This window comes from Larimichthys crocea, chromosome XIV (assembly GCF_000972845.2).
Source record: "Larimichthys crocea isolate SSNF chromosome XIV, L_crocea_2.0, whole genome shotgun sequence".
In the NCBI taxonomy this organism is placed as follows: domain Eukaryota; kingdom Metazoa; phylum Chordata; class Actinopteri; family Sciaenidae; genus Larimichthys; species Larimichthys crocea.
Genome location: NC_040024.1, coordinates 6458371 through 6486158, shown reverse-complemented (window position 1 = coordinate 6486158; position 27788 = coordinate 6458371). Strand labels below are relative to the sequence as shown.

At 42.6% G+C, this 27788-nt stretch overlaps 3 protein-coding genes across 5 annotated transcripts in view; 2 read left to right on the top strand and 1 right to left on the bottom strand.

The window, feature by feature from the left end:
• The window catches only part of LOC104935020 (butyrophilin-like protein 2), a gene marked incomplete at its 3' end in the record, with an annotated part of 550859 nt that overhangs the window by 290662 nt on the left and 232409 nt on the right, over nt 1-27788 (top strand). The gene's annotated exons all lie outside the window — the stretch shown is intronic.
• On the bottom strand, nt 163-8776 carry rasl11a (RAS-like, family 11, member A). 2 transcript variants are annotated; one of them, XM_019263959.2, is made up of 8 exons: nt 8274-8774; nt 6854-6910; nt 6633-6715; nt 3713-3753; nt 3339-3468; nt 3139-3214; nt 2302-2378; nt 1210-1871 (listed from the first exon to the last, which is right to left on the bottom strand). In XM_019263959.2, exons 1-8 carry the CDS (start codon nt 8434-8436, stop codon nt 1725-1727), a joined length of 774 nt encoding a protein of 257 aa, XP_019119504.1. In that variant the 5' UTR covers nt 8437-8774; the 3' UTR covers nt 1210-1724. The 2 variants fall into 2 exon arrangements, with proteins under 2 accessions (XP_019119505.2, XP_019119504.1); XM_019263960.2 differs by lacking the exon at nt 2302-2378 and having other exon boundaries at nt 163-1871; nt 8274-8776.
• On the top strand, nt 10379-27296 carry usp12b (ubiquitin specific peptidase 12b). Of its 2 annotated transcripts, none has more exons than XM_027287600.1 (10): nt 10379-10557; nt 13934-14014; nt 14092-14175; nt 14467-14596; nt 15415-15725; nt 16195-16271; nt 16367-16450; nt 18077-18274; nt 18756-18834; nt 19239-20097. In XM_027287600.1, the coding sequence occupies exons 1-10, from the start codon at nt 10510-10512 to the stop codon at nt 19272-19274; spliced, it is 1128 nt and encodes a 375-aa protein (XP_027143401.1). In that variant the 5' UTR covers nt 10379-10509; the 3' UTR covers nt 19275-20097. The 2 variants fall into 2 exon arrangements, with proteins under 2 accessions (XP_027143401.1, XP_019119545.2); XM_019264000.2 differs by lacking the exon at nt 19239-20097 and adding an exon at nt 22516-27296 and having other exon boundaries at nt 10380-10557.

Sequence of the window (27788 nt, the reverse complement as noted above, 5' to 3'; positions counted from 1 at the left end):
ACAAACTCACACACACTTTATTTATTTTGGTCTCTGCATTTATCAAATGGCATCTCAGGATTTTTGACGGCAGCATTTTTCCAGAGTCTGATCGAGTCCTGCTGCTTTTAAAGGTCAGAGGGCAAAAGGTCCCGAGTTGGGGTCAGCAGACAATTTTTAAGTGTGTGTGTGTGTGTGTGTGTGTGTGTGTGTGTGTGTGTGTTTAAAAGGGTTAAAGTGGCAGTTCAGTGACCAAGAAAGAAATTCCAGATACTGAGGAATTTGTCTTCAATGAGAGGTCATGAGAACGGCAGAAAACTTCCCAACTTCCCTTTACAGATAATCTGTATTTTACAGCTGCATCATTAACAGTTTTCCCTGCAAACTGCCCGAGCTCAGCAGTGTGTAGAAAAAGCCTCTGAAGCGACATTAACTCCCATGAGGACTAAAAGCTTTATTCAAAAACAATAGAAGTGAATTGCTCTGCAGACTGCACGTCATTAAAGCTGCTCTAACACCTTTAGTTTGGACTGTTGGGGGGTAAAGTCGCATTTACAGCAAACTATGGCTTGTAAATGAGAGTTGGACAGAGTTTTGGCAGCCTGTCACTTTGGCAGATTTGACATTTTGGCGATGGATTTGGGGGTTTAAAGCAAATCTAAGTAAAGCCCCTGTAACTTTAGCAAAGTCTTAATGGACTCGAGTGTTGATACAACGTGAATAAACAGCTGAACGTGGCTGCCCAGGTCTTGGAGTACTAGTCGAGTTGAGACGACTAGTAGCACATACGTTAAACAAAAATTAAAGTGCTGAGAGTAAAGTCCTGATAAGATGTGATTCCAAAAAATGTTTTAAATGTTGTTGTACTTGTATGCCCAATTAGTTCAATGAGTCTTTTCTGTGATTTCTAAATGGATCTATGGGCTCCGTCAGACTCTGAGAGGGAGCATGAATGTTGACTCCTCCTGTCCATTGTCTATCCAGGAAAATAGTTCAAATCTAAAAATTAAAAATTGTATTTTAAATTCTACATTTTAATTATAGTAAAGTCAAATGTCAAAATGAAATGTTTGCATTTTATTGGCACCCATCGTATATCGGGTATCAGGAGTTTGTCCTCGCTTACTGTTGTCTTGGCTTCCCTTGTCAGCATCTCGTCTTCGTGTTTTCTGGGGTCATTTCCTGTTTTTGGTTCCCGACCACTTTCTTAACAAGACTGCAGACAGGACGGAGACTTGCAGCTTCATTTATTTGGTATCAGCAAAGTTTTTAAAAAAAGAAGGATTCCTTCCTACCTTGAACCAAATAAAAAAAAAGACACCAAAAGATCTCATTAAAACATATAAGAAACTGTAACAGAGGGTAAAACGTGTTAAATGACAGGACAAGACGTGAAATTGTCTCGTCAGTTTGACTTTTCAGCCTCAAGAAAACTGAGATGCGAGTTGTCGAAAGTTTCTGGCACAACACAAACTGTACTGGAGCCCGGGAAGAGGTCGTGTTGACCATGAGCTCCGTCCAAAAAAACAGAACTCAACTGTCAGGAAGCTCCGTTCAGGCTTTATCCATCCATCGCTTGACGAATGCTTGTGATCGTCCCATTAACGGCTTGAATTCCCAAACTTAGAAGTCTTATAAATCAAGGCCTCTTGCCATTATTCTTCAGCCTTCCATCAAAGAAGGACTATTTCCATGAAAGCTCTTATTTCTGACACATGTCTGTTGTTTTTGGTCCAATCCTGCCATCAGAGAGTTGTGGCCGACTTGACTTTAGAGGAGAGGACCTGCCTGAACCTCCTCTTCAGCTCCTGCATGTTGGGAGATTTGGGTCTGGCCAGGTGGAGGCCTCCTCTTCTTTTCTCCCCGTTCCCTCCTCCCAGAGCCCGGATCACCTGGAACACAAAGAACACAGAGACTCGCTGAAAATTAAATCTGCGATCAAGTCCTGAGGCAACAAATCTCAAAAATACCATTTTCTACATCATGTTGCTTTAACGAATGCTCGGATAAAACGGCTATAAGAAGGTCTGAAGATCTGCTGTTCTTCAGACCAGAAAAGGAAAAGTCCAAACACTCTCAAATGTTTTGAGCCAAAAACCCGTATTACTCCACCAGAAAAGCAAATATACACAACAGACCAAATGTGGGCTGAAATTTCTCTTTCTGGCCAAACGGACAACATGTTTTCTCATTTTTGGTGACTCTGCATCAGCCTGTAATCAGAGTTCCCACGGGACGTTTGGTGGATTCAAAGCACATAACATCCTGAGATCTTTCTCTCTTTAACAAAGCAATGAATGAAGAATAACAAAGTAGTCCCACCTCCTGACAGAGATGCAGGAAGGCGGCGTGGACTCCCTCGTGGTTCTCTCTGGCCGAGGCCTCAAAGTAAACCCCTCCTGTGAGCAGAGGCAGTTTACAGATCAGGGTCACTCTTATCTCGTAGATAACACTCAGCATTCCTCGTTCATTAGGCAGCATGCAGGATATAGTTTAGAAGAGGGAGGCCCAGATGTTTGTGTGTGTGCGAGTCTCCACACAGGTTATAATTGGAAAGTTTAAATCAACATCTGCCAGATGCATTTAACAAATTGTCTACTGTGGGAAAAAGTCTGCTTGAGTCTGGTTGATTTCCTGCACAGAAACGAAACATCTTGGAGCTTTTTGAATGTCGTGGACAGATAAATGATGTTTGAGAAACAAAATGAGCTAAAATATGTTATATACAGACGACTACGGAGGAGAAGGAGGCGTTTAGGCCTCGGTAAAACGACGGTGATGTCACGTGTTTCTGTGATCCAATCGAGATTTAGCATCATTTGAATCACACTCATGTTGACAGTTGGTGGGTCGTTTGGTCATGAAACCCGATCAGACCACACCCACACTGACGTAGTTTTAAACTCGAGAATAAATTACATCCAATGTTTGTTTTTAAAACTTGAACTATAAATATGTCATTTCCTAGAGATAATCAGGTTTTCAGGGTTTTTACTTTGGAGAAATCTCCAGTGACTGGATGGCATTTAAGTCATCGTCTCATGTGTGTCCGTATAATCACACTGAATAATGCATGCAGTTACATTCTCAGAAAGATGACCACAAATCATAAAGATCATATAACGGAGAAAGAAGTGGAGGAGGTGGAGGATGCCCGACCTAATGAAGCTGCTAGCGTCTCGCCCTCGTCTGCCGGCACTTGTCGGGCTCTGAGCAGGTCGCTCTTGTTGCCAACCTGCAGCAGATTACAGATTACAGGATAGATTAGATTACAAAGGATTAGGGTTAACGGTCTGCTCTAGACTTTGGCTACACACTGAAGCAACTTGACACTTGAAATGAAATAAACCGAACAGCACCAGTATAACAGGTATATTTCCAGAGGGGTGGATGCGCCTGACGTGCTGGTACAGCGGCTGGATGGTGCGGTAGCTGTTGTGGTCCGTGATGGAGAAGACCAGAACGTAACCGTCTGCCCAGTAGATTGACCTAGAAGAGCAGTTATTATACATTATTACAGGATAATGTTATAATGATGTGACTTGAGGCTGTGCAATAGATTAATTGTGTTTGTGTAAGATGTGCAATATATAAGAAATTTCCCTACTGGAACAAGATCGTATCATATCGTACGGTATAACATATATATCATGCTGCCCCCTATCATGCCATATCATATTGTATTATATCATATCATATCTGCTTTATTCAGATTTGAAAAAATAAGTCTGACCTGTTGATCTGCTCCTGGCAGTACAGGCCCTCGGCGTCATCCTGGAAAAAAATACACAGAAAGACACAAAATCCATGTTTAAGTGGCTGTAACTGTACTTTGAATTCAGGACTTTTTAATTAATGGAGTATTTATAAAGGAGGACTTCTTCCACCACTGTGATTTGCAAGCATCCACAGTCCAAAAAGCCCAAAGATAATCAACTTACAACAATATAAAACAGAACAAACAGATCGTCCTGACATCTGAGAGGCTGTAACTGACAAATGTTTGACACCGCGATAAATAACTTTCTTTCTGCACGGCCGTCTCAAGTGCTACAAACTCTTACTCGCTTCCTATTTTCAAGACAGAGTTGAAGCAGCAGCTACAGGCTGACGGAGAGACTCATTTGTTGAACTAGTTTAAAATAAGCCATGATTACTTTCAGTGGCAGAGCAGGAAGTGGGGTGATGTTCGGCGCATTCCCAGTGAGATCCCAGGGGATGAATGGATGTACAGATTGTCTGAGTTCACATTCCATACCAACGATAATGTTGGTTTAATGTTTTTCTAACCTCAACCGAGTCGTTTTAGTTGCCTAAATACTGGCTTTCACCCAAAATGTTCCCAATCATTTCAATGCATCATCCCGTGAAGTTCCAAGTAAGCGAGTGGGTGTTGATTTCTGCTGGAGAGGCACATTGCCAAGACAAATGTCTGTTTATTGACACACACCTGCTGGTTCAGAGTTTGAACTTGTGACATCCAGACCACCCTGGTGTCAGATCGGGAGCAATTAGACCAGACTTAGACTCACTTTATTCACATGATTACCAAATAAAACCTATGTTCTGTCTTGAAGATGAGTTGATCTGCTTTCAGTTGTCAAAACTGTCTCCAGGTGCAGCTTTTCAACGTTTTTCCAGAGGCTCTCTGCCTCCACACACCAATTATTTCTGTCTAATCTCTGGAAGCACCGGCACCATCCCGCCAAGAGGAACTTCCTCACCCTCCGTTATCTTCCCCGGCTTAGGAAATGAGCAGCTTTGAGGCCTGGTTTTGTAAACAGACAGCCAGCGTGGAGCGGTGTGAGCCGTTTGGCACGTTGCACTCATTAAACTCATCATGAGCGAGAAGATTGTCCTAAGGTCACTTCCTCTCTCTTCAAATACATTCCTGAAATTACTTTGAGATTAAAAAAAAAAGTTTTTATAACGTCCTCGTCTCCTCGTCCAGTTTAGCAAATACAAATGCGAATATCTAAAATCCAAAACCAATGTTTGGCTCATAAAAGACGGTCAAGCGGTCCCTAAAAATGGAATGATAGCACTCTTAAATGGGGAAAAACAACGCTTGACTTTTGTGCCACGGCGCCACGCACAAGCAAGTGCGAATAAGGAAAGACAGCTGTGGTGGCAGATGTCGGAGGCGGATATAAAACAAACACTGATGGTGCTGGACAGACATAGTGACTACTCGCAGAGCTAATATTTTAGCCAGCTGGGAACAGGCCAACAACAAACATTTGGTTTCACCCAATCACTAAGTGTTCTTCAACTGAATGCCACATGGGATTTCCGTTCAAGATAGCAGCTACGTACAGTTTGTGATGGTGGTGATGAGTGTGCCGAGATGTCGCCAAACCATTGTAAAGTGTGGCTATACAACATGCCAGGAAAAACTTGAGTAACATGATAAACCACCTCAAACATGGACAGCTGCGCCGTGTTCGCAAAGCCAATGCTTCTCAGATGAACGACTGTATTGGAATCACAAATTTTTTAAATGATACCCAACCCCACCAATCTTTTCTAACTGATCTTGCAAAGCCAAGAGAGTTGAGTGGTTAGATATTTCAAATTCCTGACTGTCACAATGTTAGAATGATGTCTTTCTACCATCTGTTTTATTCCAGGATTACGAAGCATTAAAGTAGAACGAGCAAAGAAACTTTCCTGATTTCTTATCCAGGCTTGGTCCACAACAGGGCTACTGAAGGAAGTTAACACTACGAACCGTCATCTATCAAGCTCTTCTACCTCTGTGATCACTTCCTACAACACACACCGAGTACAAAATGATCTTTGAGCCGTGCGGCGCATAAACAATACGGCAAAGAACACTCAGCACCAAACCTGCTGCCAGTAGTTTTATTTAGGATTCCCGTGAGACTTTCAACACTCGTCGTGCTACATAAAACGATCAGCCATAACTTTACGACCACTGAGAGGTGACTAACACTGGTTATCTCAATATCATGGCACCTGTCAGTGGGTGGGCTGTATTCGGCAGCAGGTGAAAAATGTGTCCACAAAGTTGATGTTAGAAGCTGGAAAAATGGGCAAACTGTGACAGTTGAACAACTGGGCCAGAACATCTTCAAAACTGAAGCTATTGTTGGGTGTTACTAGTCTGCAGTGGTCAGTACTAGGGTTGCAAAGGGGTGGAAAGTGTCCGGTTAAAATCTCCATGGGAAGTTAAGCTGGGGAACTTTGGACATATTCCAAACTTTAAACTCCATGGGAATTATGGAAATTTATGGGAATTCATTGGAAACTGTGGTTAATTTAAACAAACCTGCATCATACCCAAACATAAATGTAAACATTCTGTTTTGTGTGGATTCAATAGGAAAATCAGTGAACTTGTGACATGGTCATGGGCAACTAAGGCTGGCCCGTGGGGTCCGATCCAACAGATTGCTGAAAAAGTCAGACCCCACCTCGTTACATACGAGACTTGAAGGATCTTCTGCAAATGTCCTGGTGCTAGATACCATAGCACACCTTCAGAGGTCTAGGTCTGTCTAGGTCGGGGTCCTACACAATATTAGGTGGAAGTATTCCATGTCAGCTGTCTATATCATTTGATTTAAGAATATTATAGACAACAATGGATGCAACTGGCGAGTAAAGTGATCAATGCCTCCATGAGTTACCTGGAGAGCGACACAGGGAGTATCCTGGATCTGAAGTGATACTTCCTCCCCATCCAGCGTGACCTTTCGGGAGTAGAGCGCTCCTGTGGAGAACGAAAGAGGCAGATCGATGGATGAATGAATGAATGGATGGATGAATGGATCAGTGGTGGGTTTTTCTCTTTGCATTGACTGAGTAAATGTGTTTCGTTCTTCTTACAGACAAACTGATGGAAACTCACCAGTGTTGGCTTCATAATCCCCGATGAACCTCTTGGTTAGAAACCTGACGATCAGCGCTGGAAAGAGGAAAAGAGAAGTCAGGATACGACCTATATAACACTTTAACATGAGCGGATGGAATTCTTCTTTTACTGTGACACTGTTTGACTGATGGAGGCGTTCATAGCAGAGAGATGAGATAAACAAACAGGCCCAAAGTCTGAACTAAGAAAATGATTCACCAATACTCAGAATCTCATGTTGCAACGCTTCATGCGTCATCTTATGTCGGTCAATGTTTGTCTCATCCACCCCTTGTTTATTTGGATTCCAGACAAGCTTTCTTGTTGACTTTTGTGAGGCCACATTGATGCAATTTATCTCATAAAATCCTTCATTTGCATCATTAAAGTCAGATCTAACACATTAAAGAGTCGCTCCAGTATTTCAGTGCTGCATTTTCAGAAGGTTTTAAGAAAAATCATAGCAGCAAAGGCTGAGATGTCCTGGGTTTTAGTTCCCACCATGGCCGTGACTCCAAAAAGGCCTGGATCCTACATTTCCCATAACGCAACTTGATTATATCTTTAATTAAACCCTCACTCCAAACTCGTTTTGACACATTTGATGACCGTACGTAATGCTTTACAGCACTTCATCAACTACTTGACTGATTTTGGTGTTTTGGACCACCGGGAAGAAGAAGAAGAAGAAGAAGAAGAAGAAGAAGAAGAAGAAGAAGTTTACTGGGGTGAGCCAAGTCCGCGTCGTGCAAGAACAGGAGCTCGGCAATGTAACCAGGCTCAGCAGCCTCTATGGAGGCTTATTACGGACTGTATACGTCACTTACCACCAGTCAAACAAATAGAAAGTAACTTATTACATTTGCTCAAAGTGTAGTACTTGCAATTTGTCACTTTGTACTTCTAGTCCACTACATTTATCTAACAGGTATAGTTACTTATTTCTATTACACAACAAAAAAAACACAACTAATACAGCAATGTATCAGTGAGAACGAGCAATAATATGATAAATACTACTCTAACACTTTAAATTAAAGTAAAGTAAATTATCTTATTAAACAAACAAATAAAATATAGAAATATAAAATATTTAATCATGTGCACAGGATAATGGGGGGAAATGTCGCCCCCTGCCGTCCGTTCATTACAAACATCTCCACTCCTTTCCTTCGATATTCTCACCTCTGTTAGACAAAAATTATTAAATTTAATATATATATTTAAAATAACAGCTTGAATGATTAAAGATTAATCAGTTTATATTAAGATTTTTTTACATTTTCTACCTGCAGGACTTCACACACTTCTCCCATCCAGCTGATTTATTAATTTGTGTGTAAATTAAATTAAAATTAAATTATCTATAACTCCTCCACACACACACACACACACACACACACACACTCTAACACACCGGTTTTCCCGACGTTGCTCGCCCCCAGCACCACAATCTTCACCGTCTTGTTGGGCACGCAGTCCAGCAGGGGATACTCCGGTATCGGCACCAGCAGAAAGTTGCCCGACCCGCTGCTGCTGCTGTTCATGGTTGCCGGTGCAGGGTCGCCAGTCAGCCGCATTTAGCTCCCCCCTCTCTGCCCACCTCAGACTAACCAAACAGAGACCCTCAGCTCCGACCCGTGCGTAAAAATCACTCCATACGTTCCCAAAAAAAAAAATATCTCCTGTTTGCTCTGCGTCCTTTAAATTCCCAGAAATATTCCCAAAGTATTCCAGCAACTCCTCCGTGGAGCTTCCAGCGGTGGGAGTTGCTCCTTTGACGCGCAAACAGCGCACGGGTTGGAGCGTGAACTGCGCAAAGAAGTGCCCCAGAAACCAGAAGAAGTGCCCCGAGTCCAGATGCGTCTGACTGCGGGCAGAGAGCAGAGGGAGGGCGGGAGGGAGGCAGGCCGAGGACCGGCCCCTCTGATACTCCCGAGAGACACATGAAGTGTGGAATGTAACTAAGTACTTTTACTCAAGTACTGCACATTTTAAAAAGTGAAGGAGTTACTGACATCTAGTGGTGAACTCTAGTGGAGAAACTACGAGTAAAAAAAATCTGCAGTTCCTCTAACGTCCACTTGAGGCTGGCTCCAGAAGTGAGTCAGTCTCCATAAGTCCCCATGTCCAAATGTCTAACTTCACAGCAGAAATAAACATGTTTACAGCCTGGTACAAAAAACAGTTTTGGTCTCTGTAGCTAATTTCCCCGTTCATGACAACTGTACTGAGGGTGAATTTATACAACTCACCTGTTCACATTATATTAAGGCTTAAAGTTATGATAGATTAGGAGCGTGGACTGACAGCTCAGTTTGTTAGCTGCTGTTAGCTCAGTTTGTTAGCTGCTGTTAGCTCAGTCTGTTAGCTGCTGTTAGCTCAGTTTGTTAGCTGTTGTTAGCTGATGCTAGCTTAGTTTGTTAACTGCTGTTTGTTTTTGTTAGCTCATGTTAGCTCAGTTTGTTAGCTCATGTTAGCTCAGTTTGTTAGCTGCTGTTAGCTCAGTTTGTTAGCTTAGTTTGTTAGCTGCTGTTAGCTCAGTTTGGCTCAGTTTGTTAGCTGCTGTTAGCTCAGTTTGTTAGCTTCTGTTAGCTCAGTTTGTTAGCTTCTGTTAGCTCAGTTTGTTAGCTTCTGTTAGCTCATGTTAACTTAGTTTGTTAGCTGCTGTTAGCTCAGTTTGTTAGCTTCTGTTAGCTCAGTTTGTTAGCTTCTGTTAGCTCATGTTAGCTTAGTTTGTTAGCTCATGTTAGCTCAGTTTGTTAGCTGCTGTTAGCTTAGTTTGTTAGCTGCTGTTAGCTCCTGTTAGCTCAGTTTGTTAGCTGCTGTTAGCTCATGTTAGCTCAGTTTGTTAGCTGCTGTTAGCTCATGTTAGCTCAGTTTGTTAGCTGCTGTTAGCTTAGTTTGTTGACCTTGTTGATGTTTGTTATCAAAGTTGTCACTCGCTAGTTTTTGATCAGAAGTAATGTAATCAGAACAAATACTCGAGTACAGCTGAACATATTTGTTTCATTTCATGAATCACTTTTTTTAAATCTATTTTTTTTTTTAACTTTGTATCAAGTCTCTCAGAGTGAGCGCCTCAAAGCACCGCCCGCCGATTGCATCCCCCGTGCCTTGAATCAAACGAACCTCTGAGTTGTGGCGACACTCCCTCAGCTTCAAGTCAGCTGGAGGGAAACCGGAAGCTGCGTGTTACACCTTCAAAATAAGATACCACAAATAAATGACTACATAAAAAAAACTGGATTAACTAGAATAATTTTGTCTTTGTTTCTTGAGCTTTTTAATCACTTCTTATAGCCTTCCTCAGAACATAAACATGCTCTAGTGTTTATAAAAATGAGTTGGCTGAATGACGCCTGGTTGCTCAAACAAAAATGTAACGACGCCCACCTGTTTTTTTTTTTGTTTGTTTTTTTGGCCATAGAGTGATAGTTAGTTAAAAAGTTACAAAACGTAAATAAATCTAATTATTATTTATATTGAGTCTTATTTTGAAACCCACAGCCGGAAGCCCCCCGTGTTTTCCAGGGTGTCTTCACTCTCCAGGCAGCGGCTGAAGGCTGAAGGCTCTGCCGGAACTCTGCAGCCTCACTCGGCTCGGATCTTTTCTAACACCGCGGGGTTCGGTCCAACATGGCGGCTTACGGATGGAAATACTGATGACAGTCCGAAAGATCGCCTCGATTTGTACGATGGTAAGAAGCTCCGGGGCAGCGGGGCGGGCTGCGGGGCGCTGCCGGGCGCTGCGCCTCTGTGTCCGGCGTCTGGAGCTAACGAGGGACGGCGGGGACGCTAAGCTAAGCTAACTAGCCTGTTTGATAACACACACACACACACACACACACACACACACACACACACAGAAAGTTGTGCCCGCCAACCGCAGCTCCACGGCTACATGGGTGTTGTAGTTTTGTTTATTTTTTGTAGTTCATCAGCCAGCTTGTAGTTTGTTTATGCGAGAAGGGCAGCTAGCGCTTTTAGCCCGGCTATCCCGGCTGCTGCTGTTGGGACACAAAGTTGTTTTTGTTTTTCAGCCTTCCAGATGTTGATGAGCCTTTTTTTTAATCACAGCTGGTTGAGATAGCTCAACATCTGGATGTAAACACCCTCAGCCCAGCTGACACTGCTGCCTCTAAATCTGTAACTGGGGGGGGGGAATCCAGCATTTCCTGTCATGGGATCCACCCTGAATGTTTCCTGTGGACCCGTGTTCAGGTTACGCTTCTCAAAATGTGGCAGCACACTCATCTGTACCCTAAAGATAGCCTTAAGATACCCTGAAGATAGCCCGAAGATACCCTGAAGATAGCTCAAAGATGCCTTAAAGATGCCCTGAAGATGCCTTAAAGATGCCCTAAAGATACCCTAAACATAGCCTGAAGATGCCCCGAAGATGCCCCAAAGATAGCCCGAAGATACCCTGAAGATACCTTAAAGATAGCCCGAAGATGCCCTAAAGATACCCTAAAGATGCCCTAAAGATACTCTGAAGATGCCCTAAAGATGCCCCGAAGATGCCCTAAAGATGCCCTAAAGATACTCTGAAGATGCCCTAAAGATACTCTGAAGATGCCCTAAAGATACTCTGAAGATACCCCGAAGATGCCCTAAAGATGCCCCGAAGATGCCCTAAAGATGCCCTAAAGATACTCTGAAGATGCCCTAAAGATACTCTGAAGATACCCCGAAGATGCCCTAAAGATGCCCCGAAGATGCCCTGAAGATGCCCTAAAGATACTCTGAAGATGCCCTAAAGATACTCTGAAGATACCCCGAAGATGCCCTAAAGATGCCCCGAAGATGCCCTAAAGATGCCCTAAAGATACTCTGAAGATGCCCTAAAGATACTCTGAAGATACCCCGAAGATGCCCTAAAGATGCCCTAAAGATACTCTGAAGATGCCCTAAAGATGCCCCAAAGATACCTTAAAGATGCCCCGAAGATACCCTAAAGATACCCCGAAGATGTCCTAAAGATGCCCTGAAGATACCTTAAAGATACCGCGTAGATACCCCAAAGATCCCCTGAAGATCCCCTGAAGATGCCCTAAAGATACCCCGAAGATGCCCTAAAGATACCCCAGTTCAGCTCAGTTGACACGGTCACTCTTTAAACCAAAACCCTGGTGGAAGACTCTTGTTTTGGTGTGTAGGTAGTCTAAAAGGCTAATCAAGTGGCTCTGACCTTCTTATTGACCCCTTGTATAGAGGTTCTGAGAGGTCAGAGGTCACGGTCAACCCCCCGGAGATGCTTTGCTCAGAGACACATCAGCCCGCAGATGCTTGTTAATGTAGCAACACACTAATTTTTACCCCTGAATATAATATACCCACAATTTTCTCTGTTTTTCTTCTACCATAGGCTCCCGGTGTTTTGGTTTAACGAGTGACCGCGTTAACTGGTGACAGGAAGACACTTAGCTGTCCTCGTGAATGCCTTCTTTGGGTAGTTTTAAAACTCTGATTTCAACGTAACTACGACAACCACAGTTTGGCTTACGGGCACAAGTTGACACGGTCACTCGTTATACCAAAACACCGGTGAAAGCCCCCCCCCCCCTCTAAAATGGCTTTTTTATTGACCCCTGTACAGAAGTGTTGGGACAACCCCGGAGATGCCTTGCTCAAAGACACATCAGCTGGAGGAAGCTTGTTGATATTTAGCTCTGAAGACATCCAGCCTGCCAAGCAGATGTAAACACCTCAGCTCAGCTGACACTGCTGCCTCTAAATCTGTAACTGATGGGGAGAAATCCAGCATTTCCTGTCATGGGATCCACCCTGAATGTTTCCTGTGGACTCGTGTTCAGGCTACGCTTCTCAAAACGCAGCAACACATCCACTTATACGCCAGTTTTCTCTCTTTCCTCTTAGATTTAGCTCCTATTTACCGGTGTTTTGGTTTAACGAGTGACCATGTCAACTGGTGCCCGTTAGCCAAACTGTGGTTGTGGTTAACAAGGACAGCTACGGGTCTTCCTGTCACCAGTTGGTTGGTGATGTTGGGTCAGGAAATAAATTTGTATTCCTCTGATTGACGACTGTATCGAGCCCGACGCTCGCTCACTCTCATTCACAAGTTTCCCAACCACTGCTCGCTCTCACTCTGGGAAACAAACCAAATCAAACATCTCTCGTCGGAGCGTGACGGCTCCGTGTTTGTTTATGTGTTTGTTTGTTTTGTGGCGTCGGGTGAAGTGGAGGCGGACAGGCAGGCGGGGCGGGGGGGAGCTTAAAGACAGAAGATTAACTCGTGACTTTAACTTGTTATCCCGTCTCTACCTGCTGCACCTTTCAGAGCTGGCAGACGGTCAGGCAGTGCGTGTTAAGCTCTGTCTTAACCACCGTAGCACACACCAGACCGTGTCCGTGATGTAGCAGCTTTTCAAGTCTACCATCCCAACTGACGTCTGTTTTCCAGCTCTTCATTTCACAGCGTCAGCTTCTGAAACTCAAATATTTTTGATGTTTTGATGAGTTGATTTTCTGGCTGGATAACGAAAGTTTCCTGAAAGTTTCTTTGACTTTTCACAGCAGTAAGTGAATAAAAGCTCCGTGTTTTCATTGGACACCAGCCGATGCTCAGCTCGCTGTTGATGTTTCTAAACTTGGTTCCCGGCCGAGTCACGGGAGGAAAATTGGGGATTTTTTTGAGCAACAAAATCAGGAAGTGGCTTTTAATAACACGGCGTCCGCATGTCAAAACAGAGTGATATATCTGGCCTTTCCAATAACACGTCAGCCAGTCATGACCTGATATCTGACGGCTTCTAAACACTTTGCATTATTTCAAAACCCTGACGTGAAAAGGCCGTTTAAAGCAGAGGTAATGTGATGTTTTTACACAGAGAAAATTCAGTTATTACACGCGTGTCGTCTCGTTTATTATCACACGAAGTTGCCTTTTGAATTATTGGAGAAAGCCAGAATGTAGAAATGCAGGAATCACAGCTGGAGGACAAAGGAGTGATCATTTTACCGCTGTTTGGGAAGTGATGACACGTGTGGAATAACGTTAAAAACATCCAGAATAAATGTTTTTCCCTCTACTTCTTCTTCTGTTTCCAGGGCGCCAATGCCTCTGCCTTGGAAAAGGAGATTGGACCGGAACAGTTTCCCGTTAACGAACACTACTTCGGATTGGTCAACGTAAGTGTCAGTCGAGTGACGCTTTACCGACAGAAACATCACCATCCTCACGCTCTGTCTCTTCTTTTCTTTCACAGTTCGGCAACACTTGCTACTGTAACTCGGTGCTGCAGGCTCTGTACTTCTGTCGACCGTTCAGGGAGAAGGTGTTGGCGTACAAGGTGAGTGACGAGAGAAAACTACTCCGACTGCGTTCAAGAGCTCGACTGCAGAGTTTGTGAATGGGCGACTGATGAACGCAGAATTAGCTGCACTTGAAAATATGTTTGAAGCAGCAGAGATGTTGAATTTCCAGCCTTCTCCTCGGACTCCGGAGAAGAGACTTCAGCTGTTAGCTCTCACTGACTTCAGTATAAACGCCACATTGCCGCCATAGATTAAATAAAACGTGGCCTCACCTTTACTTCACCGCTCTGCACTCCAGCGAGCATGAACCTTTCGGTTTGTTTCAGGTGCAGCCGCGTCGTAAAGAGTCGCTCCTCACCTGTCTGGCCGACCTGTTCAACAGCATCGCCACGCAGAAGAAGAAAGTCGGAGTCATCCCGCCCAAGAAGTTCATCTCACGGCTGAGAAAGGAAAATGGTGAGTTTGTAAAGAGGGCGAGACAAATCTTAAAAAAGGTACACAGGGGTGGAAAGGTTAAGGTAAATTTCCAGTAACATTCTATGGGAGGTTAAGGGGAATGTATGGGAATTAACTGTAAACAAACTGTATCATTATTCAAGTGAACTTACTTAAAATCTGGTTGTTTTAGCAAAAACTATGCGAAAATATATTTTCCTCAACTATATTTAAGTTCCCTGTTAAAGGGTCAACCTTCAATTTTGCAAATTCCCATGGAAAGTTTCCAACTTTCCAGAATTTTTGCAACCCTAGTGGCATCAGATTGCAATCAATCCAACTGCCTCTCGTTCTAAGTGTGTAGGAGAAGCTACGGTGGCCTTCATGTGCCAAAAAAGGTCGTCGGCACTATTAACTATTCATTATATCACTGAGTCATGCCGGCGTGTGCAGCTGTTGCCTCGGACACAAACAGAACCACACAACGTCGTGTGTGTGTGTGTGTGTGTGTGTGTGTGTGTGTGTGTGTGTGTGTGTGTGTTTTCCTCTCAGGAAAACATCCATCTGACAGCAGGCGTCCAAATCTGAAGTGTTCTTTTCATTAGTTGTTTGTTAAGACTTTCCTTTCACAGCGGAGGTGACGGAGAATGCCGAGAACAAAAACGGCAAGGCAGGGGAGGAGTTAATCTCACAGCTGAGGAAATAAAATCGTCAGCCAGATCCTGCAGCAGGAAGCAGAAGAAGAAGCAGCGTTGATTTTAATTGGCTCCGTTTCTCCTCGCCAACACATGCTGATGTTTGTTTCCTGTTCTCTCCTTCTGATTTTCGTACTTCCTCAGAGCTGTTCGACAACTACATGCAGCAGGACGCCCACGAATTCCTCAACTACCTCCTCAACACCATCGCGGACCTGCTCCAGGAGGAGAAGAGCCAGGAGCGACAGCAGAATGGAAAACTGGTGCAGAATGGTGGCGGTGGCGGCGGAGGAGGAGGAGGAGGGGGAGGTGGCGGTGGTGGAGGAAGTACAGGAGGAGGAAGTGAGGGAGGAGGAGGAGAAGGAGAAGGAGGAAAGGAAACACAACAGACTTGGGTCCATGAGATCTTCCAGGGAACACTGACCAATGAGACGCGCTGCCTCAACTGTGAAGCTGTAAGTGGTTAATAATAATAATGATGATGATGATTATTTCTGGAGTCGTGACATTTGAACATGGGGACTTATGGAGACTGACTCAGGTGGACGTTAGAGGGACCTAATTGAAAGCCTTGAGGGCGACGTACAAGATAAAATATGATATCATCTGCAAAGAGTTTTATAACATTCACCGATTAAATAACACCAGAAACTTCAGAATTGTTGCAATTTATGACACAAGTGGTCTCACAGCTAACGAGTTAAATATACCACAATCCTTCTGAAGCTCGTTTATGTCCGATTTAGCACATTTAAGCCTCGTTTCTGAAGTTTTTAGGAAAAGAAAATTGAAGCACCAACGTATTTGTCGGGCGAGAAGAGGAGCTGCAGTTTTTGCCGCTTGGAGTAAACACGAGCAGGATTTGGACCTTTTTACACTCGATATATACGAGAATCCATGTGACCTTGAGTGCTTGCTTTGCAGGTGAGCAGTAAAGATGAAGACTTTCTGGACCTGTCGGTGGACGTGGAGCAGAACACCTCCATCACGCACTGTCTCAGGTAACACGGAGCTCCAACCAATTGTCTTTAAAACTCCCAAGTTTGTTGATTTTTGTTTAGTAAGTGTATTTTTTGTCTGTGTTTGTTCTTAACAGGGGCTTCAGCAACACAGAGACGTTATGTAGTGAATACAAATATTACTGTGAGCAGTGTCGCAGCAAACAGGAAGCCCAGAAAAGGTGGGTGACGACTTCTTTCTTTCTTTGTTTTCATCTTTTGAGGTTGTTTGGATTGAATATCTTTAAAGTTTCAGCTGTTGGTTGGACGAAACACGACATTTGAAGACAGATCAGAATATTTCCAGTTCCATCCATCCATTTCCTTCCACTTACCCCGATCTGGTGTTCTAGGTCCTCTTAGGGGGAGGCGTTCCTAGGCCAGATAGGCCATATAATCCCTCCAGCGAGGCCTCCGCCATGGTCTTCTACCACCTCCAAAGAAAGACGCCCACAGGGCATCCTAATCAGATGCCCAAACTACCTCAGCTGGAGGGAGCAGCGGCCTTGTAGGGCTGAGCTCTGACACCAGATGAAAGAGGAAACTCATTTCGGCCACTTGTACCTGAGATCTTACTCCTTGAGAGACTACACACAGCTAATGACCATGGGGGTTTGAACGTAGATGGACTGGAAGATTGGGAACTTCTGATTCACAACAGTCCGGTACATCGTCTGCAGTACTGCCGACGCTGCAGCAATCAGTCCCTGGTTAACAAGACCTTGAGATACTCAAACTTCTTCCCCTGGAGGAGCAATTCACTCCGAACCTGAAGGGAACAACCACCACTTTCTTTTTTCAAATTTACATGGAGGTAGAGCAGGTCGTCCATTAATCAGAAGATTGGTGGTTCGATCCCCGGCTCCTCTGTGTCCTTGGGGCATGATACTAAACCACAAATTCAACGTGTGAATGGTTAGCCCCCCAAAAACGATGAGCAGTTGACACCTTGCATGGCAGCCGATGCCACAAGTCTAAGTTTGTTACATCATATATAAACAATTAGAACATTCTCTATAGTGTTTAACTCGGGAACAACAAATGTAGTCTGAAACCCTCCCCTGAAATAATAACTGTCGGAGGAATGAAAACCCTCAAAACGATTTGAGGCTTTGAAGCAGAGGCTCACAGTGCTGAGAACTTGTGTCAAGGATTATAAGAAGTCCTGAATCAGGCAACATGACGCTAATAACTGTATAAAAGACGAAGGGGAATCCTGCTCCGAGGCTGAAGACTGTGATTGTAAGTTACGATGCCGGAGTGAACTGATGTGGTGTCCGGATGTGCGAATATTTGTTATTTCTAGGACTGGGCGAGCATAAGTAAAAAAAAAAAAAAAAAGGTGAGCCGGACCTTTCAAAACTTCTGTAAGTCTTCATCATTTGGATAATGATGTTGGATAAGAGGTCTGGATCTACAGTTCTGACCTTGACGTTGACTTCTAACGGCTTTAACCGCATGAAACCACATCTGACGTTACTATAGCAACCAGTCAGGCCCCTTCTTCCTGTCACACTTTCACAAGTTCATCACGAGTATTTTGAGCTGGTGTCTGTTATTAACCATCGCACGACCGTCTAACAAGCTGCTAACGAGTGGACATGTATTGTAAGCACCTGCTAAGTGCACCAAGTAACATCCATTAGCCTGAAAGGGCCGAGCAGAATGCTGCGAGAGTCCCGGCCAGAGGTTCGTCCAAATTAGGAGGAGTGTGTTCCCAGCTGGGGGGGGTTTGGAACAGTAATGGCATCAGCATGGAAAGCTTTTATCCCTCTCAGTTTGTCTCTCTGTCTTTGTCTCTTCATCAGGATGAGGGTGAAGAAGCTACCGATGATCCTCGCCCTCCACCTGAAGCGCTTTAAGTACATGGACCAGCTGCACCGCTACACCAAACTGTCCTATCGCGTCGTCTTCCCCCTGGAGCTCCGCCTCTTCAACACGTCTGGGGACGCCACCAACCCCGACCGCATGTACGACCTGGTGGCCGTCGTTGTACACTGTGGCAGGTACAGTCTTCTTTTTACCTGGAAATAATAATGACAAAGAGAACACAACAAAAACTCTACAGCGTCACAGAAGAAGGTTACCAGGTGTCCCGTGAACGCAGCGTGCTGACGTTTGATGTTGAGTTCAGGTGAATCAGGGATCAGGAACATCATCTGAGGCTGATGTATAAGTGAATATATTAAAGTTATTAGTAACTGGATCGTCTTCAACTAACAGAGGAGTTTGATGTAATCGTGATTTTCTCAGGCGGTTAAACATGATACGTGAACAACATTTTCAGACTTCCACTTTGGAGATCACCCAAAACCTCCTCGAACAAAAGATTAAACTCCTTCCTTTTCAAAACAGTTATTTCACGTTGGCGTCACCTCAACAACAACATCCAAGTTCAACTCGGGGAATAAGGAGCGAAGGCATTAACCGCCATTAGCCGTGAGTGTAATGTTATCTTCACGAACGTGTCTCACTTTTGTTTTCCAGTGGTCCAAACCGCGGACACTACATCACCATCGTCAAGAGCCACGGCTTCTGGCTGCTGTTCGACGACGACATTGTAGAGGTGAGAAAAAATCTTTTTGTTGTGTTTCCTCTTCTTTCTTTTATTTTGATAACCACGCTCGTAAAATCTTTAAAGTGCTTAACGGTACTAAACGGACTCAACGTTGGACGTTCTCAGAGCTGTAGGAAACTGATTGTAAGTTTAACTTTATCAATATTTAGGTTTTATTATTCTGTGATGCAAAAGAATCTTTAAAGAACAGTGGATTAGTTTGACAGTTTGGACAGTGAAAGAAAAACATACAAACGTATCTTTAAATTTACATTCGTTACTATTTATAGATATATATAGTGAATTAAATCAATGGAACCAATGGAAAGATGTTTAACGTGAAATATCGTCCAATAAAAACTCGACTGTCTTCGTTCTGCCACTTTTGGCGCATCACCTCGCCCTGACCACAGAGGAATGTCGACCAGACATTCTTCCAGACTCTGTAGATCCTGGCGCTCCGAATGTTGTGTCTGGATTTTCTTACATCGAAGCCGACCAGACGCTTCAAACTTCACTAAACAACGAGGAGTTAAAATAAGGCTGAGCGATCAGGACGTGATGAGAGGAACGAAAAAGGTGGACGAAGATACTCACGAAGAAGAAATGTGAGAAAAAAACATCAGAGGCAGGATTATCCTGTTCCCATCACTTCTCATCTACCCATTATTCATCCCCGTTATGCAATTTCAAGCTGAACATCAGTTCAATCAGGAAGATCTGGACGGCACGTTGTGTTCTGGAAAATTGAAAATATGACGGACTTCTTCCACGTCCACCTCCAGCCCTCATCCGTCTTCTTTGAACTTTGCGAGCAGGTGATGCTTTCAGATCTTCCCGTGAAGATCGCCTCTGCTATCAAACCGTCTGCTCTCCTCTACGACGTGGTGACAGGAGAAAACATCCCCATCCACGCTGCTCCAACCCTGCAGCATATTTAAAGTATAAGAAATCAGAAGATTAGCTCTGCTGGTGCATGGCGTCAGCCAAAAGCATGATGTAGCTCTTTAGTCGTTGGCAGTCGACCACATAAGAACACGGCCAAGAGCCTCGGTATGCTGCTGTGTTTCAGCCGGAGCCAAGTAACCTTTCAGCTTGTTATTTTTCTTCCTTCACGCCAAAAAAAAGAACGTTACGTTACAGCAATCAAGCTATCAGCGGTTAACTGACCACGCAGCGTTGATGGTTAAAGCGTTCCAGGGTTTGTGAAGCATAATCTGTATTAGAGACAAATGTACAAAGTTTTTAAGGTTGTATAATAGTTGTCTTTTTCCTCTTTAGGTATTATATACAACACAAGCTGTATTAAAAGTCTGTAGACAGATATGTAGAAGTCTCTCATTTGTTACTAATTACAAGAACTTCTTTGAAAGATCATATCAGTTAAACCCAAACTTGACCCTAACCCATCCAAACGTCGTTTGTGAAATACCACCCGAACATCGTCTCTGCCTCCATATTATTTGTACCAAATTAGATACAGGATTCGTCCTAGAAAGTTGAAGTCATGTCTAGATGGTTACCCCTAGATTTGTGCACTTGTCTTGCTACTTTAAAGATTTTTGGACAATGGCAGATATACTGGGAGACGCTTAAAAATATTCTGTGACGCACATTGACAAACATATGCAGTCAGCAAAACTAGATTTGTTGTTTTGAAGAGCGACAAATTGTAGCAAAAGTAGTAATTTGACTGCAGGAGAGGAAAATGTGGTCGATGAATATTTCTTATTTTGTTCATTATTTTCAGTTATTGTTCAGTTTGGTCAGATTTAAGAAAAGATCGTGGTTTGCCTTAAAATAACGATTTAACGTTGACTTTTAGTTTCTCTAGAGTCACGACTGGAAAATGATTCAGCAACTTGACTTCAAAATGAACTTACAATAAAATCTTTCAGTTGCATTAATGAAAACTGTAATAAACCAAAGTGAATTTCTTCACTTACATTCTGTAATTAGAAATTAGTGACGTACAACGATCAATCTTATCTTTCGAACATTGATTTTGTTTATATACCAAGAAACTTGACTAGATTTCACATTTTGGTAACACCTATGAATGTGTTGGCAAGATACAGACTCTTCTTGATTATAAAACTCATTTTATATCACAGTGAAATTCAATATGTGGACTGCGTTCACTGTGATGGGTTCCACAACCCAGCAGGTTCTAATAGTGTTTTTAATGATAATCAATGGAAGCCAGTGCCTGTCTAGGACGACAGAAAATGGTTTTTCCAAATGATTTTTTGTAGCATTTCTATGTGACGCTTTGCTTTCTGCATGTTAAACTCATCAAATATTTGGTGCAACAATCCATTTCTGATCTAAATATGGCTCCAGTTGAGTCACGATTCTGATCTGGCCCATTTAAAACATCCAGTGTTCTTTTGTTCTGGGGAACTTTTGCCCAATTAAAACGGTTTATTTTAGTTGAAATCTGCCCGGCACTGGGAGAAGTCACCCTGCTGTTTGAATACAGACTGATGTTTAAAACGGATCCCATCACCAGTTTATGTTTCCACTATGATGGGAAGGAGGCCCGCTTGAACATCTGGTCCAGTGGAGAGAGAAAACGGCTGAGCTTGCAGAGCAGAAACACAAACTTATCATTTTTTATGCCTCGTGGAGATTTACTCTCCCCGCCCGAGTCTCTGCTTCGTAGGCTGACTTTCTTTCTCTTTCACCACCAATCCAAAAGTATATTTCATCAACACTTTGTTTCCATTCGCTCCCTCTTTGGACAAAACCGCTCGGCCAAATAAGAAACAGTTGTACGGTTGCTTGTCTCGAGATATTCGGCGCTAACTCGTCGACATGCTCGATTTTAAATGGAGATGTGGTAGTGAATGAAAATAAAAAGCTCCCTGTGAAACAGTTACGCAACAAAGTTCAACAGCAGAGCCGTGAACTGGAGAAAGATTTTATGCACCTCCTTGAAATCATGTCTTCAGGCTGTCTTTATATAAAAGGTAAAATATGACTGAAGAAGCATATTATCCTTCGCCTATGGTCAGACTCTTATAAGCCACTAAAAAGATGTTTGTCATCATCATGTATGTAGGATAGATCGGAGGAGGAGAGCTTTGGATACATTTTAAGTTTTGATTCAACAGCCTTGACAGCTTACCGAGGTGGACGTAAAGAGGAGTGTCGAGGCTCGAAAGCGCCTGCAGGTCGTTCATTAAACGGTTCACTGATTCACTGAGTAAACATAGGTTTTAATTCCTTATGCTAAATGTGTCTTAGGTTTGTTTTATGAGCTAGTTTCTGAGAAAAAACGCTCCAAACGTGTATTCATTAGCCTTGACCGCCCATAACTTCATTGCCAGTTCACAGATTTCCTTCTTGGACCACTTTTGACCGGGAACACCAAGCTCAAATCAATCTATCCTGCTTCTAACATCAACTTTGATGTGGACAAAATCCTTTTTGCTGGGTAATATATCCCACCCGTTGACAGGTGGCGTGATAACAAGATAATCAGTGTGATTCAGGGTCATGACGTTATGGCCGATTGGTGTATTTCGTGCTTGTGAAGGAAAAAACCCTGTAAAGAAATTTGCTTTCTTTAGCGAAGCTCCTGGTTTCAGCACCGTACATTACACACAAACTCTTGGAAAGAAAGTAAATTAATGTTTAATCATGTGAAGCTCCATATTCAACCATCTTTTCATTGATTTCTTGTAGAAAATCGACGCGCAGGCGATCGAGGAGTTCTACGGTCTGACGTCGGACATTTCCAAGAACTCTGAGTCGGGATACATCCTGTTCTACCAGTCCAGAGACTGAACCAGCCAGCGGTAAATCCCCAACAGACTGTCTACTCAACAGAGGGGGGAGGCGCTTATGGCTGCCACCGGCTCCGCCCAGTACGCTCACATAAGTATCCAGGCTTTATTTCCTGTTATAGGCGGAGCTTTGCACTGGAGCGCCACTCGGATCGGGTTGAGACGTGTTCAGGTCGCATGGCAGCCTCCTGGATTACGACCGTTCAAATCCTCTGAAGCCCGCACTGCAAAAAAAAACAAAAAAACAAAAAAAGCACCTTAAAGAAACAAGATGGCTGATTCTGTAACACTCGCTTTGCACTGGGGCATCAGCTGGGAAGACTTGAGTAACGCCAATCCAAGAGGCTGACATCGCCGCGCGCACGTCGGTCCATTTCGGAAGGTGAACGTTTCGGGATTGTTGAGATGATGCAGAGTAACCAATCAACTGCTTCGGATGAGACACTTTAGCAACTTTCTGATTGCAATCCTCATCACGGTAACCATCACAGTCTTCTTTAGCGTTTTTTTATTTTTGGTGTGCATATTATACCGTGCTAAATTAGCTTTACGCTAACACACAAGTACCGCGCGCTCACCCCGGGAAGAGTCGTCAAGAAAATCATTCTGGAGAAACGCCCCGCAAACATTTAGGGACGCACTTGGAGCGCAACGCGGTTGCTAGTTTGCGGTGTTTGTATTATGAAGTGGTGCTAACGTCATATAGTGTTAAAGGCGAAACGAGAGGCTCATTATTTTCATTTGTAACACAGAAAGATAAAAAACAAAAATCGAGGTTTGATTTTTACCAAAAACATAATTTGAGGTTTCTCGATTGTTTCGTTTCTCAGCAACAATTGGTAAAATCCAAAAATGATGAGCCTTACGGGAGCAAACTAACTAACTAACTAAGCGCTGAGTGAAAGTTTTAAAGTTGCCGGTGTGTCGTGCCATTACGGGTCATTTTCAGTGCCACGGAGGAAAAAAAAAACTCAACAAGGGAAGACACTGAACGAAGAGCGGTTGGGCGTTTTTTTCGTCGTCCAACAGCACAAGCTAACTTTTGTTTTGTTACGTCGGCTTTTTCATGGCAAGCAAAGGTTTGTGACTTTTTATTTTTAAGAACGCCAGAATATGCACATTTGTATCATTTCCAAAGGGACGAGTAGCTTTTCTTTACTTTGAAGTCCAAGTCTGACATCCAAACCGCCACCGTCCTTATTAAACCGCGCTGCAGCTGGTTATTATGAAGTCCACCTCATAATGTCAATCCAAGCCACCAATCACACGCTGGTAAAACGTTTTGGGCTTCAGTGTTTCTCCTGCAGCTGCAGCTCTGGCAGGCAGACATAACTTTTACATAACATGTTTTTCACTCCTTGAATTTGAACCCTCAGTTATGCCGAGCGATGTTAACGGTCCACTGTCAACGTGGTATATTTAATACCGTGAGACAGCTCAAATCCATTTAAAGAAATCAATAATTAATAATGAAAATAATCATTAGTGTCAGCCGTATCATAACGAGTAAATATGACAACAAATCCTCCTGTATCAATAATTTAAAGGTCCGGTGTGTAATATTTAAGGAGATCGATTGGTAGAAATAATCATAACTGTTTTTATTTGTGTATATTAACCTGAAAATAGGATTTATTATGTTTTTATTACCTTAGAATGAGACTTTTATTGGCTCTCGATGGGAGTTTCGCAGCCACTGTAGTTTATCAATCATGCTCGGAACAGGAGGGTGAGGCAAGCAGTATTCAGTTGGTCGCAATCTGCAACTTCACCACTAGATGCCACTAAATCCAACACACTGCACCTTTAATGATAACACTTGAGATGTGACTCCAATACGGCTGCAACTAACAATTGTTTTTTCAACTTATTTAGTCGATAAAATAATTTAAAAAATCTGAATTTGTCAGTTTACAGATTGACAGTTTTGTCCACAGCTAAACTAAACATCTCATCCTCACATTTAAGAAGCCGGAGCCAGTAAATATTTATGTAGAATAAGTAATTATCCTACATAATTGGCTTTAGTCTCTGATTATGACGCCTTCGCTGATGCCATTTTTTAAAAACACTCGTTCTCACTGACTTAAACGACCTCCATTTCATTTAACGCACAAACAAACCAAACGTTTGGTTTTTTTAACATTTCTTTTACACTGCCATGCTCGTGAGGCTCCACCCGACTAAGCTGCCCCACATTAACAAGCAAGCTCACCCCCCACCTCCCGTCACTCTTTGTAACAGTGCTGCAGCAGATGGAAAGTGAATGGAAACATGCTCTCTGCAGCCTTTAAAGGTGTTTATATTCGACAGTAGCAGAGTGGCCCGGGCAGAGGGTCGAGTATTAACCGAATGTTAATGTAAGTAACAGAAAAACAAGTTGTCTCAATAATCTGAAGTTGCTCTCTCTCCTGCTAAGACAAGAAAAGCACTTTTTTTAACGACGTGTATTTGTAACAAACATGCTTTTATTCTGAAGGAGACATCGCAGTGTTTGCTCAGTGTTTTCACGTTACATTACCATTGGCCACCACAACACCTTGCAATCACATGTTGCAAAAGTTGAGTTAGAGGCTACGTAATGTTTGAAAGACCGCCAGCAAACTCAGCCAAACTATTTTAGTTTTTTTATTTTTATTTAGCAGTTAAAACCTCTTTATTACAACCACAGAAATGTGTCCTCGAACGCCTCGCTCGGCTGTTCAACTTTTCAAAAACGCTGCAAATAACCGAAGGAAAGGGAGAGCGACTTCAGACGGCGTGGTCCCCCCAACACTTCCCTTCATTCACTGGGTTGAGACTTGAAGTCAACACTATTTCCTTTTCCTTGTCTGTGCTGCTCTTAAACTCGACTATAACCTACACGAGCGGAAGAATTGTTGAATTTGTTTCGCGGTCGATCCACTTTTGTTTCACATCGTTTTCTTTTGAAAAGTCAGAAAAGGTTTGTTTTATGGTTGCAAAATGACTTGAAATGCAGATTATATCCAGACACCAAGGGAAACTGTGGACTCCTTTTTTTGTTTCTATATACTCATTATATAAATTAACAAGCACAAAAACGCATTACGTGGTCCACAGATTCAGTTTGGAGCTGGTTATGATTCTGCCTTTAATAAAAATGCAGTTTCACAGTTTTATTTGTTTTTTTAGATTGTAAATGTCTCATATCATCAACAAGAAACAAAGTGTTGGAAACATGTTTAAACAAGGCTCTTCTTTTTTTATTTAAATACTATTAATATTATGAATGTTTATCTTTTTCTTAGATGTTTCACTTGTTTTTGATATATTTCACTAATTTTACTCGTCTACCATTCTTGTGTAGGCAGTTTTGGATAATTGAAGATTATTTTGGGAGTATGTGACGAGAGATGTTGATGTGTACATAAATACAGATTGTTATTATTGGAATATAAATATTTGCTTGCTTGAAATAATCAGCAAACCTAGATCAAAAAATGTTAGCGGACGTTATATCTCTAAATACTTTTACTCTGGTAATGAATCATTACGCCTGGTGCTTAAAAAGTAACAAGCCCAAAACTTATCTGGTGTCCCAGGCAGCCTAAACCAAACAGCCCAAAGCAAATGAGCTCATATTATGTAATCTGACTGATCTTTAATAAACAGAAAACTGATTTCATGAAGTTTACTTTGAAGAAGTTCTCCGGACAAGAAACTGCTGTGCAGAAAGTGACTGACCAAAAACTGTTGTATCACTGTGTCAAAGGAAAAATCCACTTTAAAATACGTGAACATAAAAAAAAGAAAATCAACTGTTTTTTTGTTTTTTTTTGTTCTGTTTTATGGTTTTGTTGTGAAAAACTTCTAGAATAACCGGCTCCACAGAAACATTTCAGATTAAAATGGTATAATTCAGTATCACGTTTCCAGATGTGTCTTCTATAAAGTTAAGATCGCTCACTGGAACCAAACCATAGATCGTAGAAATCATGGATGTAGTATCCATGACGTGACATAACATGGGGACTTATGGAGACTAATGAAATGCCCCGATATGTCCGATTGAACACATTTAAACCTCGTTTGGGGGTTTTAGGGAATCGAGTCGAAGCACCAACTCATTTGTCGGGTGGATTTTTCCTTTAACATCATTTGTCGTCCTGTCCTCTGAAAGGTCCACATCATTCCCTCTGTTCAGACTCACCAAGAATGTAAATGTTTTGAAGTCGAACAGTGACTGAATGTGTCATTAACACTCTGATGTACGTTGAACAGTGACAGCAGCCTCATGGACACAAACAAACCATAGGACTCACAATGTAGTAAACTAAAGAAACGCACGCCTTCAGAAAATATTCAAACTCCTTGATTTGCAGTTTTTTTTCTGCATAGATTTACGTAAAATACATTTGCAGGTGCAAAAACAGAAAAATCAAGGTGGTTGAGTCTTTTCTGCAAGGTCTGCTCTTATTTTGGTAACCAGTCTCAGACAGACAGAAGTGGGTTTTTTTGTGGCAGACATTTAATTGGCCATGAAACTGCACAGTCTGGTCTGAGGACAAAGAGTTGAATCGTCGTTGTGTGGAGGCTGCTGTCTGAAGTTCATTCTGAATACATGTAGATGAAGTGAAGGTTGGGAAGTGACGGCTGCTTCTGATGGTGTCCAAACTGTTTGAAATAAAACACAAACTGGTTTGAAGATGGAATAATCTACACTGCCTCCTGTGTTTTATGAACTTTGCTACCGCTGACTGTGACCAGGTGAATGGTGCCTCTGTCATTCGTATGTCTGTTCTCACACTATGTAACTTTGTTGAAGCCCAGACTTTGTGTTTCCCTCCACTTCTATAAGTAAACCAGTGCCCTTAATCACAGTGCAACGTGGGAAAGAAATGAAAAAGGTGACAGCCCAGAAAACACATTTTTACCTGCGATTGTTGTTTCCCAACTTTGAAGTTTGCAGAAGTTTGTTTGTTGATCATTTCTGCCAAAAGTAGTACAACATTATGAATGCACTATACATACAGCAATATATGGATAATTACGTACAAGCCAATTTAACCTGCTTCTTTTGTAAAGCCCACAGAGGTGAATTTTCTAAAATTTTCTTAGGTTCTTTAAAGTGAAATGATGTAAGAAGAAATAAAAGTCACTAATAATTTAACTCAGTGGCTATAATGAGACCACAAAGTCAACCAATGAGAC